The sequence below is a fragment of the Labeo rohita genome, chromosome 1 (assembly GCF_022985175.1).
Source record: "Labeo rohita strain BAU-BD-2019 chromosome 1, IGBB_LRoh.1.0, whole genome shotgun sequence".
In the NCBI taxonomy this organism is placed as follows: Eukaryota; Metazoa; Chordata; class Actinopteri; order Cypriniformes; family Cyprinidae; genus Labeo; species Labeo rohita.
The window spans coordinates 37,254,776-37,269,941 of NC_066869.1; the positions used below are offsets into that span (position 1 = coordinate 37,254,776).

The window sequence follows — 15,166 nt, forward strand, 5'->3', positions numbered from 1 at the left end:
CATATAGTCTTTAAGCGTGTTGAGGTAATTCTGATTCTAAATATGGCCGCAAAGCTTCTGGCATCTGCAGTTTCATGCCGCATGTGTCTACACACTAATGTGTTAATGTGTATGCCCTTGTTCCTCAGTTTAACTCCACACTAGCAGCGTGGCATCATGGTTGGAGGGGTTGGTTTTGAATTTCAACGCTGTTTACTGAAGGGAGTTAATCAGGCAGATTACTGTGCTTACAGTCCTCCATGTAACACCTTGTTGCCTCTGAGTGCAGCACTAAACCCAATGACTGAAAACTATTTGACCTTGGTGCTTTGCCTGTGTGCCCTTGGGGGAATCCATGACAGTAAAAGAGAGCCATTTCCATTCAGATGCATAAATAAAATTCATACTTCCACTTTTACTTTCTTCAGCCTGTGTATATGAACTTCTAAGGAGGAGTACTGCTATTAATATTCATACAGAGCCATCAAAGTAGTGCTTTTGTTTTCAAACAGACTCAGAATTGCTGTATACAAAGCGTGAGCGGGCGAGGCAGGGGCAGAGAGAGAGGCTTGTCATTACTCTCTGAACTGACTGCCTCGTTCATAAACATGATATCAGTATCAGCCCAAATCGAATAACTTCACGCAGGGTTCCCGTTATGGTAGACTGCATAGGTGAAAGGGCTTTTGCTGACACAGTAATCAGCTTGGAGAAAAACTAGAGGGCTATTTCTGTCACAGGTTCCCTGTCCTATTTTTGTCTCAGAAACACACATAAATGGACCACAGCCAACTATGTGGGTGTTGAAAAGGAAGGGTAATTGGTTGATAATTAGCTGAAAACCTAGAGGTTTTCATTTTATTGACCGTAATTGCAGTCATTATGAATGTTATATTCAAAGCCACCCACTTGCTGTTTTCCACTCACAGTCTTTGCCATTCATTTTGTGGGGTTTTACTGCAATGTTAATCTTTGTCAATGAAGTGTTAAGAAATCTTTCTCATTCTTGAGTTGTGAACACACACACAGGGCCAATTAAAAGGGCGATTCTGTGCCATGTCATGCAGAGATTTGAAAAGTTGATTCAAGCTTGTAGCATAAGGACCATCCACAAGACAGATGGTGATTCATGCAAAATAAACATCTAACTGAATAGCAAATCATACAGAATTTCATAACGATTTTGATTCTGATTTCACTTAGCGATTCCAATTCATTACTGATTCCATTAACAGTTGTTTTTGTTATTCTTTTTGCGGTAAAAAGAATGGAAATGGGAAAACAATTCTTTTTTCATTAGCTACCCTGTTTTGTCAGTTTAAGATTTCAGACAGCATGAGAGTTATAACAAATCAGACATGCAGTACTGTTTCAAAGTTTGGGGTCAGTAAGTTTTTTTATTCAGTGAGCACACATTACAAAAGATTTCTCAAATAAATGCTGAGCTTTTAAACTGTTAGTTTGTTCTTTCTTAAACTTTTTAAACAAATAAATGCAGCCTTGGTGAGACAATAGGAGATGTCTTTCTAAAACTTTACAAAAATCTTACCGACTTGTGAATGGCAATGTGGTTTGCATTATACATTTTCCTGCTTAGATTTATTGTGGGTAGCTGTTTTGAAAGTTATCAGCATTGGAAGAAAACCATAACCACTTTTTTTGAATATTGAGTAACTGATTATGATTCATTTAGTTTGTGTTAAATGTATTATGCATATGTCAGTATTACAAAACCTTGCATTTTTCTTATCTACATCAGCCATTGATAAAGCTGTGTTGGTTGACCACGATTTTAAATTGTTGCAATGAATGAAAGTTTTAAAGGGAACCCTGGGTATTAAGACTTGTATTGACTTTTTTTTTTTTTTTTTTTTTTTTTTTAACCACAACTTGGAAAATAAAATACTAATACGATGCCACATTGTGCAACAAGAGAAGCGTTGTAAGTCTCCACTGCTTTTGTAGCGATAATGAGAGGATTCCTCTGGACGAATAAAATAGTGTCTTTGTTCTCTCTACATTAGCCCATATGCCTTTGAGGTCTTAAGTAGACCAAAGATACTGAAAGAGCTTAAAGGAGACATATTATGCCCCTTTTTACAATATGTAATGAAAAATCTCAGGTGTCCCCAGTCTGTGAAGTTTCAGCTCAAAATTATTATAGAATTTTGAAAATGCCTATTTTGAGTGGAAGCAGAAACAGGCTGTTTTCGTGCATGTCTCTTTAAATGCAAAATGAGCTGTTGCTTCCCGCCCTGTAACTACTAAAAAACATCTGTTTTGGTTCTGATTATCATGTTGTCCTTTTTCATGTTTTCTGGGTTGATAGATGCACTGGGGACCCAATTATGGCACTTAAATACGGAAAAAGTAGGATCTTCATGATATGTCATCTTTAAAAAGACAAGAAACGCTAGATGCTATCCTGGCAGGATGTAAACATGCCGACACTTGTTGTGACGCTGTAGCCACTGAAAGAGTTTTTCAGCGCAGAATCCATTCGATATCCAGGGGCATTTAGACTCCTTTTGGGGAAAAAAACAATGGTACAGCATTTGGTTTAAGCCTACAATTATATCTGTCGCAACCTGTAAGCTCTTTCGGTAGCTGTGGTCATCTTATCACTATATATATAGTGATATGTGTATATATATGTATGTATGTATGTATACACTACCGTTCAAAAATTTGGGGTCATTTTTATTTTCTTTTTTTTTTTTTTTTTTTTTTTTTTTTTTTTAAGAAATTAATACTTCTATTCACCAAGGATGTATTAAGTTAATAATTAAAAGTTTATTAAAAGTTAATAATAAATAATTTACATTGTTATAAAATATTTATATTTTGAATAAACACTGTACTTTTTAAACTTGTTATTCATGAAAGAATCCTGAAAAAAAAAAAATCACAGGTTCCAAAAAATATTTGGCAGCACAACTGTTGATATTATCAAACATTGATCATTCTAATAATAAATCCGCATATTAGAATGATTTCTGAAGGATCATGTGACACTTAAGACTGGAGTAACAGCTGATAAAAATTCAGCTTTTCATCACAGGAATAAATTCTATTTTAAAGTATGTTAAAATAAAAAACATTATTTTATATTGTAAAAACATTTTGCAATATTACTGTTTTTTTTCTATATTTTTAATTAAATAAATGCAGCCTTGATGAGCATAAGAGACTTCTTTAAAGACTATTACAAGTCTTACTGATCCCAAACTTTTGAACGGTAGTGTATGTTTTGGCAAGTTGGATCTAAACTTATCAGGGTATTGGTCCTCCAGAAGCAGGATTGGACACCCCTGCTCTTATACTGTATGTATATCACTATATGTATATTTTATTTTGGTGTTCCATCTGCATCCGTGGAAGAATGCAGACATTCCAAAACCATATGACTGTTGAATTAAATTTAGTCATGCTGTTATCCCTAAAATTTACATATATCACTGAACCCATTACAAAATCATATCCGCCAATCTATTTGGAAAACTTTTTCCATTTCAAGAGTTCAGGAAGAGTTGTTTATATGTAAAGCAGAGTGACATTCATGATAATGTTTCTACACTAACACCGTATTTATAATGTTAATTGCGAAGTAGTCCAGTGTAAGTGTAATGTATGCGTACAATTACAGTGCTGTATCCTCTGTTGATGCATCTGTAAAATGGCATGCCTTGACATATTGAAATGGAGTCATATTCGTGAGGTGTTATCATATATTAACATACATTATCCTGAAGGTTATGCATAATCACCTGCCGCAAGGAAGAAAGGGAAGCTGACCTTGTCGATATGGTGACCTGCTGACCAATCTCTGAGCTCTGACCCTAGGCATTCTGCTTTAATTGAGACAACATGGCGTTGCAAGGATATTGGCCGCACCTGACGAGTCTGACCATGCCCGAAGCATGACCTTTTAACATGTGAATGGCCATTCTGTACATTAGATGGAAGACCATGACAAGTGTAGATGAAGTGCACATGCTAATGTGACTCACCCAAGCTGGAAGATTGCAAAATTTTTAGTGGTTAGAGGGAATGTCAGAGGACATTTGTTTAAGGGTGGTTTCACACTCATTAAAAGTACTGGGACCCATATCTTTCCGGTAATATGCTTCTGTCACTTGTCAGTCTGGGTATTGCTTGTATCCTAAAATCCCTCAAGGGACAAAATTTAAGAGTTTTTGACCCAACTAGAAAGAGTAATGGGGAAAATGGGGGAATGTCTTCCTTGAGCCAGAGTACTATCTCCCTGTAAGCTAAATAAAATGGTTTGAGTGACACCTTAATCGCTCTGATAACCCAAACTCACAGCCAAGGAAAACCAAGCCAGTGGCATTACATTCCCTTGGGACTTTGTCAAGGACAATTCTTTGATTTCTTCCATTCCTTCTGTCCGTAAGAATGAAGGCTGCCTAGCCTTCAACATGTACCCCTGTTAGTCACAAATAAGCTGAGTGCACCAGTGAAGTCGTCATGGAGACAACCCAAGTAACCTCTGCTGTCAGTGTGCATCAAGACTTAACCTGTAATGGCTCCATCCGAGGTCTTGAGTTTAGGACAAACCGTGACTGCTGAGTGATTTGAAACAAACTTGTTTTGTGAACTTTTGAATGTCTCCATGGGAAAGTGTATGTTTAGAGTCAGTTAGATTCACCCCAAAAATGAAAATTCTGTCATCATTTACACACCCTTATGTGATTGCAATTCTGTATGATGTTCTTTGTTTCTGGACTGCAGAATGAATTTTGAATGATTCAACAGTTTTTGTGAACACAGGCACATTGGAAAACATTGTTTTATTAGTGTTTTTCTAAAAACTCCAAAAACTTACCGATACATGCAATTCACACAAAAATTCAATTGTGATTACTAGGGGCAGATTATCAGTTAATAAAGACTAATTTTCACATGTTTTTTTGCATCACACTATGTTATGGCCTTTAAAACAGTTTTACCATAGTGCATGATTTAAAAAATGAATAAATTTTGATGTTTGCATCACATAAGCAGCTCGATATTTGGATTTTCTGGTGTAGTAAACTTGCTCAGAAGCTCACCTGGTACAGCTTTCGCTTGTGGTATATGGAGATGGAACACAACCAATGAAAAACAATTCATGATAAAAGAGCTCAGAGATTTTGTAGAAACAAGCTAAATTGGGTATGTGTCAATATCACCATAGAGTGCCTTTCAACGCTCACAATACTCAAAAATTTTGGTCTTAATATCCCATTCACTTTGTCATGTCATAAATAGTAGACACTCAAGTACTATAGAAACATGTTAGCTGAGCTCCCACACATTTTTTTTAGATCATTATGGGCCATTATTCAAAGCATAAACCATGAGATATGTCCACCCTGTCATGGACATACAATATATATTATTGTCAAATAAGTTTTCATTGCAATATTAAGATGCAAATTATATTTTCTGAAAGGTATAATGTCCCTTTCCTAAACAGGGTTATTTGTTTGCTTACAAATTATAAATACATAAAAGATTTTATGTAAACCATGTGTTTTTAAAGAAACATTTCATACATTTCACACATGTATTTTGTCTTATTTAGGGAAAACTGATATTTGGATGCAGTTTTTTGTTTGCATGTTATTGCCCACACACCTAGCTATTGAACACACTGGATTTTATAGATATAATTGAATTATTTTTTTAAATATTATTTTAAAATATCAAGATGACAGGGTGGACCAGCACATGACAGGGTGGACACATAAAGCAGAACAAACAAAGCGTGACAAATATATGACAATGAAATATTTATCCAACTATCCAAAAAAATAATATAATACTAATACATAATATAATTACATTCTCAATCACATTAATATACAACCCCCAAGCCTCCAAATTCATTTTAGTTTTTAACAATATTAACTACAAATGAATGAATGTCCATCCTATCATGTGTATGTCCACCCTATCAAGTATAAGTGGCCGACAGGGTGGACATTTTGGAACAACGACAGGGTAGGCATTTTGAGCTTCAATTAGCATATTAGCTTACAACAAACTGTGACTACCTAAATAGTTAGTCTGGTTGTCGAAGGGGATGGCCTTTTCTTAAAGGGGTGGATTCCCCAATACGAGAGGGTGGACAGCCATTCAAGGAACATGGACAAACTCTTCTTTTTCTTTTTTATTAAATAAAAATATTGTTTTTATTACAAAATAGTCAATACAACCAAATTGAGTAATCTCTTATTTAACAAAATATTAATAGAGGAACAAAATTTTTAAATGTTATGATTTGACTATATTCTACTGAGTAAAATGACACACATCCTCCTACATAAAACTTTTAAAAAATCTAGAAAAACTGAAACTGAAGATGTTTTTACTGCCACTAACTGGACAGTTCACTTTTAAAAATGCTGCAAAATTTGAAACAAGCTATGTACATAATATTTTATGTAAAAAAATGTTGGCACAAACAGGTTTTTCCAATAAGTCTCGATTGCTTTTTGTCCATATAATTGAAATGTTTTGTTTTAACATGTTCCACAAAAGAAAGAACATGATATAGGTTTGGAACAACAGATTTACAATACATCAGCTTTACAGAATATAAGTAGAAGAAATGGGGGCGGAGCTTCTATATGCCTCTAGAAGGATGCTCAGAGAAATGACCTTTGGTATTTAAGAACAGCCAAGGTTATTTGCCTGAAAAGCAAGGATGATATTTGTGCAAATGGTGAGAATGTTGCGTGCATGTACCCCTATGTGGATGGCATGTCAATGGTGTGCTTGAGGGGATATGTGAGTGACAGCTTTGCTTCAGGCCACTGCAAGCTAATCGTCAAGACAGACCACCATCATCCGCGAATTAGTGCTTTGGTTCTACACTTTGACAAGACTACTGACACGTGCTGACATTGCAAGAGGGCTGCGAGACAGCTGACACACAAGGACGGGTTCATGTGCGTTTGTCTCAAAGTAAAATTAAGACCTTTTCATTGAAAGTCCACCTTAAGATGATATACATGCTAGTGACGTCAGTGGAAAACATTTGATGACGTTTTTTTTTTTTTTTTTTTTTTTTTTTCTGCACTCTGTCAGACGAAGAAACCAGAAAACAAATATTAAAGTCAAATTAATCTTCAAGATAACAGTGAAAGTTAACATTTTCCAAGGTTTTTACATGAACCTCTGACTGAGAATACAAACAAACACAAAGGAAATTAAAGCTGCAAGTAGCGTTGAAAGGGCCCTTGCACCTGGGCTCACCACCACCTGGTGGCTTTAGGAAAACAGCGAACGGTGAGCAATATGCATTTAAAGTGGTAAATACAGAAGGAATATGTCAAAGTAATTTATATGCCAAACTTCCTGCTACCAGGTGGTGGTGCTATGACTATAACTGGATATTGGTATGTAGATGTCATCAGGCCAACACTTTAATAAAACATGAAGTTTAGTGCACACTGAACATGGTATGTTTGAGTTAATGCAAACATGATGTATCCTGTTGCCAGCTGGTGGTGCTATTATTATAACAGAATATTGGCCTTTAGATGTGTTCAGGCCAGGATTCTAATCAAACGTGTGAAGTTTGGGGGAGATCGGACATTGTATGGCTGAGTTATAACAACTACTATTACCATGGTGAAACATCAAACTTTGTCAGGCCGCCATAGACACGGCATTTAAAGAAAACTCTAGATCTTCGAAATTTAACATTGCAAAGCCCTTTAGAGTACAGTGGCCAAATAAAATGTTGATGTCATTAAATGTCTATCAGAAGTTCATTACAGCATAAAACATGCCACTTCCTGTTGCCAGCAGGTGGTGCTATGACTATAACTGAATATGATCAAAATTGTGAATTTTGGGGCTGATCGGACATTATATGCCTGAATTATAACAACTTCCTTTTTCATGGTGAAACATTGAAGTTTGTCAGGCCACCACAGACACGGCCTTTAGCGAAAACTCTAGATCTTCGCAATTTAACATCACAAAGGGCTTTAGGTCACACTGACCTAATTTGGTGTTGATCTGTTTAAATCTCTAGCTGGATTTTGTTTAAATACAACTCCAGAAAATGGCAAAAACAGATCTCTTTTATCTTTCTTTCCCTTTTGTGAAATAAGTGCTTTTGTAATGTAATAAATACAAATATATAGTATTGTATTTATGTATGAAACATAAAACATCTGTGTTACCATTCACATGCATTTTCTTACACAATCTTAAGAGAAAAGGGAGTGCAACTCGGCTGCAGCTGCCTTTAATGTTTCCCTCTTGATTACAATGTTAGTTAATTATTTCAGCTTTACACACAATGTCAAGTCCTTGTGCCTGGCGGCAATTAGAGATGTGCATTCATTAAAACCGCCCGTGTTCTTTCTCTAATGCAGCCATCAGCTATAGACCATGCCTAACCATCCACACAGTGAGGGAACCTAATTAATAACCGCACACTCTCACATTTATAAACACACGTGCACCCTTCTTTATAACGAATGCACATTCCGTGAATGGATGGAGACAAATATTTGGTGTACAGCTCATGCATGTGGGGCAATAAAAGCTTTAATGAACTCCTGGAAGATTTAGTAAACATTCTGTTTACATGATAAAAAGAGAAGTTGCTATGTAGGCTACATCTAAATGCTGAAAAATGCTGCCTCTGCAGGCAGCATATGGACAACAAGGCACGTCCGAATCTAATGATCATGTCGCATCCTGTTTACTGAGATACCTTCATCTGATTGATTTTTGAAGGCAGCATATCCTTCGCTAGCCACTATCCTGTCTGTTCGATTCTGTGACATTTGAGCTGAAAAATAAAAATGCCATCAGAATGTTGCGTTTGGTGGCCAGTTTGTGTGTTAAATGTTTTTGATCAACTTTGTCATTTCTAGTGAAAAATTATTGTAGAATTAAATGTTTGTTTAGTTATCACCACTCATACAGAAATGTAATATACTGTATATGTTACCCGTAAGGCTATATATTAATTTCACATTCACTGGGTGGATGAAGAGATAAGTCTGTAACATATATTAAATAGTAAATCCATAGTAAAACTTGTGATGTACATGTTAATAGTAGCTACAGTTGAAGTCAAAAGTTTACATACACCTTGCAGAATCTACAAAATGTTAATTATTTTACCAAAATAAGAAGGATCATTCAAAATGCATGTTATTTTTTTTATTTAGTACTGATCTGAATAAGATATTTGACATAAAAACATTCCTGTTCCAATGTTTACATACACTTGATTCTTAATACTGTGTTCTTGCCTGAATGATCCACAGCTGATTTTTTTTTTTTTTTTTTTTTTTTTTTTTTTTAGTGAGAGTTGTTTCCAGTCCCTTGTTTGTCTTAAACAGTTAAACTACCCAGTGTTCTGCAGAGAAATCTAGCAGGTCCCACAAATTATTTGGTTTTTCAGCATTTTGTGTATTTGAACCCTTTCCAACAATGACTGTATGCTTTTTAGATCCATCTTTTCACACCGAGAACACTGAGGGACTTGTATGCAACTATTAAAGTAGGTTCAAACACTCACAGATGCTTCAGGAGTAAACACAATGCATTAAGAGCCAGGGGTGTAAACTTCTGAACACAATGAAGATGTGTACATTTTTCTTATTTTGCCTAAATATCATATTTTTCTTTTCATTTAGTACTGCCCTTCAGAAGCTACAGAAGATACTTACATGTTTCCCAGAAGACAAAATAAGTTAAATTTACCCTGATCTTCAAATTAAAAAAAGTTTTCACCCCCTGGCTCTTAAAGATGGATTGCAAAATCATACAGTCATTGTTGGAAAGGGTTCAAATACACAAAAATGCCAAAAATACCAAAGAATTTGTGGGACCTTAAGGATTTTTCTGAGGTGGGCAGTTTAACTGTTCAGGACAAACATGGGACTCATGAACACCTATCACTAAAAGAAAAAAATCACAGCTGTGGATCATTCAGGCAACAACACTGTATTAAGAATTAAGTGTATGTAAACTTTTGAGTAATTTTTATAAATTCAACTAACATTTTATTTTGTGAACTATAAACGTCTTTTATGTGTAATGTCTTATTCAGGTTAGTGCTAAATAAAAAATAACATGCATTTTGTATGATCCCTCTTATTTTTATAAAATGATTAACATTTTGCAGATTCTCCAAGGTGTATGTAAACTTTTGACTTCAGCTGTATATGATGAATTTGTTATATGGTATTATATGTGGCAATCATATATGTCAACAATATACATTATATTTATACATGCTTAACTTTATTAAAACAGCATATATACAAAAATATGTATATTTAAATAAGCTTTTGCAATAAATTAGCTATCTTTTTTATTTACGTATATAATATTAAAGGATTAGTTCACTTCTAGAATAAAAAAAATCCTGATAATTACTCACCCCTACGTTATCCAAGATGTTCATGTCTTTCAGTTGAAAAGAAATTACAGTTTTTAAGGAAAACATTCCAGGATTTTTCTTCATAAGGCAGACTTTATAGTGGACTTAAAGGTCCAAATTGCAGTTTCAATGCAGCTTCAAAGGGCTCTACACGATCCCAGCTGAGAAATAAGAATCTTATCTAGCAAAACGATTGGTCTTTTTTTTTTTTAAATAAATTTTTCCGTACTTTTTACTCCCAAATGCTTGTCTTGCGTGTCTGTGATTTCACCCATTGTGTAATCACGTTGGAAAGGTCATGCACGGTTAGTTTTTTGTCAGTGTATCTCATTTTCTCCTCTAACTTCAAAATCGTCCGACATCATTGTTTTACCTTTTTTTCGTAAAGGGCATTTGATTTTCTTTGCATGCGTGCTTTGTGAACACTGGATTGGTATTTGTGTCTACATCACGTGACTACATACTTTTTTGAAGTCCAACTATCGCAAGACGAGCATTTGTGGTTACAAACTTTATAATTTTGTAGATTGTGCAGTCCACAATATGTCCAAAACTGTGTCAAAGACTCCTGAACCTGTATCTCTCTCTTTCTGTCTGTTTCTCAGGTAACATCTTTGTGGTGAGTTTGGCGGTGGCGGATCTGGTGGTGGCAATCTATCCATATCCACTGGTCCTGACCTCCATTTTTCACCGGGGCTGGAACCTGGGATACATGCACTGCCAGATCAGTGGCTTCCTGATGGGCGTCAGTGTAATCGGCTCCATATTCAACATCACCGGCATTGCAATTAACCGCTACTGTTATATCTGCCACAGCCTCAAATATGACAAGCTCTACAGTGACAAAAACTCAGTCTGCTATGTATTGTTAATCTGGGCTTTGACAGTGCTTGCTATTGTGCCCAACTTGTTCGTAGGCTCCCTGCAGTATGATCCAAGGGTTTATTCATGTACGTTCGAGCAGTCTGCGAGCTCGGCGTACACGATCGCCGTCGTCTTCTTCCATTTCATCCTTCCCATCATGATCGTCACCTACTGTTACCTGCGAATCTGGGTTCTGGTCATACAGGTGCGACGTCGAGTAAAGCCCGACAATCGTCCCAAGCTCACACCGCACGACGTGCGAAATTTCGTCACAATGTTTGTTGTTTTCGTGCTTTTTGCTGTATGCTGGGCACCTTTAAACTTCATCGGGTTGGCGGTGGCGATTTCTCCAGAGCGTGTGGTTCCTTTAATACCTGAATGGCTTTTTGTGGCAAGTTATTTCATGGCATACTTTAACAGCTGCCTCAATGCAATCGTATATGGAGTTTTAAACCAGAACTTCCGTCGTGAGTATAAGCGTATTGTGGTTTCGGTATGTACTGCAAGGATCTTCTTTGGGGAAAGTTCTAATGAAGCGCAAGAAAGACTCAAAAGCAAACCCTCGCCACTCATGACCAACAACAATCAGGTCAAGGTGGACTCTGTGTAAAAGTGTTTGTGTAAGATGTGAAAAAAGAAAAACAATCCTTGGTTTAAACTAAGCAGATTTGATTTGGAAAAAATCTGATAACCAAATATGTTGTCAGGAAGCAGCGTCTAGCCCTGAAACTGTGATTTGTTGCCTCAACACAATCAAAACAAACAGGAAAATTATTATTATTGTCTTTTATAAAGCACTTTTTGCATTCTTGGTCAGATGTACTTGTATGTATGTATGTATGTATGTATGTATGTATGTATGTATGTATGTATGTATGTATGTATGTATGTATGTATGTATGTATGTATGTATGTATGTATGTATGTATGTATGTATGTATGTATGTATGTATGAATTCTTTGTTTAAATGTTTACAGTACTTGTATCAGCAAATCTATGTAAGACATACTTTGTGTAATTATTTTATATGAGTAATCTTTGTCTGAGGAGAACAAAAAACAAATATAAAGGTATGATTGATATATTACTGTATATATAAATATATATTGAGTGTGTTTCACTGATGTTGATCATTCGGTGGAGAACGAAGAACAATGTTGTCAAAATGATGCCATGCCCATCAGCATATCGCTACAATGCCTGGCCACAAATGTGACCGAAACTTTATAAACACTACCAAAAGAGTTTGTTACAGAGTTTACTGTTTTGAGATGACCTCACCCGGTTCAACACTGTTACTCTACATTTGAGAAAGCAATACACCTGGATTGCTGCTTTCCCACAATCCCCTGCAGATATGTTTGAAAAGTATGGGGTTTATTTTCTTTAGGGTTTCTATCCCTTCTTCTTGCTATTCTTTTTTTTTTTTTTTTTTTTTTTTTGTTTTTAATTGTTTTCATTTTTACCACTAACCGTCTTTGTCTATTTAAACATCTCCTTATCTTCTTTCTTTATTTTTCTTTGTATCTTTCTCTTTCTCTCCACTCTTTGTATGCATGGATCTGATGACAAGTTCATATGCAAACTGAGTAAAAATAATAAAGTAAAATGTTTTGATGAATAAAAAATGAAATAGAAATTTCTGCAGAATTTTGTGAAATTTATATATTATATGTATCTCGAATACGTGAAAGAATTAGACTATGCACTGCCAAAAAATAAATAAAATAATAATAATAATAATAATAATAATAATTATTATTATTATTAATAGTGGTAGTAATTTTATTATTTACTATGTTTTGACTTTCTGGTAAAAATGTAATATTTCCCGATTATTTAATCATTCCATCATTCCTAAGATAAAAGTAAATTATTATTTTTTTTTTTAAATAAGACTTATTTCCTGAGAATATAGTACGGTGCAAAAGTATTAGGCCATTCTTATTTCTTAGTTAGGTTTCTTCAAGAGTCTTGGATGATGGAGATCAAAATATCACTGAATTATTACAATTAAAGGCAAAAAGGATGTTTGGAAATGTAAACTGATATTTCCTACTGACACGCTACAGCAAAAGATAGAAACTGGCTTAAAACCATTATTTTATTTTATTTTATTTTAGTGAAAATACTAATGGCCTAAGACTTTTGCACAGTACTGTATCTTGAGTTATGTATATATTTTTTTTATGTCATTGGAAATCTTTTTTTATATATAAGCATAAATCTCACAAATTATTATTATTATTATTATTACATTAATACATGTATTAATGAAAATAATAAAAATTTGGCATCTTTTTTAAGATATGGACATATTTTTACTGGAAAACAACAAAACAAATACTAATTAATTGTTTTTCACTGCCATTATTATTATTATTTTTTTTTTTGCAGTGTAACTGAATAATATTACGCCAACCATTATTATGCATCACCATTTGAATAACAGTAGAAAATGTGACAAAATAAAGGTAGTATCACTAAGTATTAAAGTACAGTATTAGATTGAAGCTTATGTAATAGTTCTAGCTGAACGCCAACCATTGCTCTCTCTCTCAGAATCATGACACATTGTGATGACATCATTCTGTTTAATCCAAGCCAACTGACTGAACCAGTGCGTGAGAAAATGAATGAGCGACATAAAAATGCCAGGATTTACACTGCCCTCTAACAGAATTATGCATTAATCTGAGCCTCTCCTGCGTTTATCGCCCTCTGCGACCAAGAGATTCATATCTATGTATAAAATTGAACGTGTTATGTGGAAGGAGGGGTGATTTACTTTGACCCCATCCAAGTATGGTTATGGTTGGAACATGACTTGGTCAAATTTGTGGAGGCTGTAATTTACAGTGGTTGCAATTTCTGCAAACTGCAATATTAAGATAAACAAATTTGTGTTGATTTGCTGTTTCTTGTAGACAAAATATGGGCTATTTTAAAGCTGGACGTAGTGTAATCAGGGTTTAGTGTGTTGTAATATGATGATATCAGAGCTGATTCAGAAATAGTCCATTTAATTTGAGGTATGAGCCTGTAAGGTCTGGATTCCCAGACAGAGATTAAAGCTATTCCTAGACATTTCCAGTGGAGAATCACCTGTAGAGCAGTTATTTGACCCAGTTCCGTTGTTTTGTGTCTAAGCAACAAACCGCAGTTGTCTGTGTATGGATTTTGCACAACCACACTTTGCCACTAGAGAACGCATATTAAATTCTTGCCAACCTTTGAGTGAGAATCTGAATCATCTGTATCATGTGGATTGTCATCATAACCTTGCAAAAAATGTACACAGTGTACATTTTAGTTAAAGTTAAAATGTTTTTAAAAGAATGATGCTGCATTTATTTAATCAAAAATAGGGTAAAAACAGCAATAATTTAAAATATTATTACAATTTAAAATAAAAATATTTTCTGTTTGAATAAAATGTAAATTATTATTCCTGTGATGAGTGTCATCTTCACATGATCACAGTGTCACATGATCCTTGAGAAATCATTTTAAAATCAAGAAACATTTCTTGCTGAATGCAAAGATGCATTAAATTGTTTAAAAGTGACAGTAAAGATATAACAATTTCATTTTAAATAAATGCTGTTCATTGCACCTCTTCATTAACTGAAGAATCCTTAAAGCATTCCTACGAAACCATTAAGTAGCAAACACTGTTTTCAACATTCTAAAATAACTGAGCAAAAATAATACATGATAATAACAGAGCATCAAATCAGCATATTAGAATGATTTCTAGAGAATCATGTGACACTAAAGACTGGAGTGATGGCTGCTGAAAATTCAGCTTTGCTATCACTATCTTTGCTATTTTTCTTTCTTTCTTTCTTTCTTTCTTTCTTTCTTTCTTTCTTTCTTTCTTTCTTTCTTTCTTTCTT

The 15,166-nt window shown here is 34.7% G+C and overlaps 1 protein-coding gene across 1 annotated transcript in view; it reads left to right on the plus strand.

The window, feature by feature from the left end:
• The window catches only part of mtnr1aa (melatonin receptor 1A a), a 46,881-nt gene extending 33,937 nt beyond the window's left edge, over positions 1-12,944 (plus strand). The window contains exon 2 of the mRNA XM_051105600.1: positions 11,008-12,944. Coding sequence (XP_050961557.1) covers positions 11,008-11,876 — 869 coding nt within the window. The 3' untranslated portion in view covers positions 11,877-12,944. The remainder of the gene's footprint in view (positions 1-11,007) is intronic.
• The last annotated feature ends 2,222 nt before the right edge of the window (positions 12,945-15,166 follow it).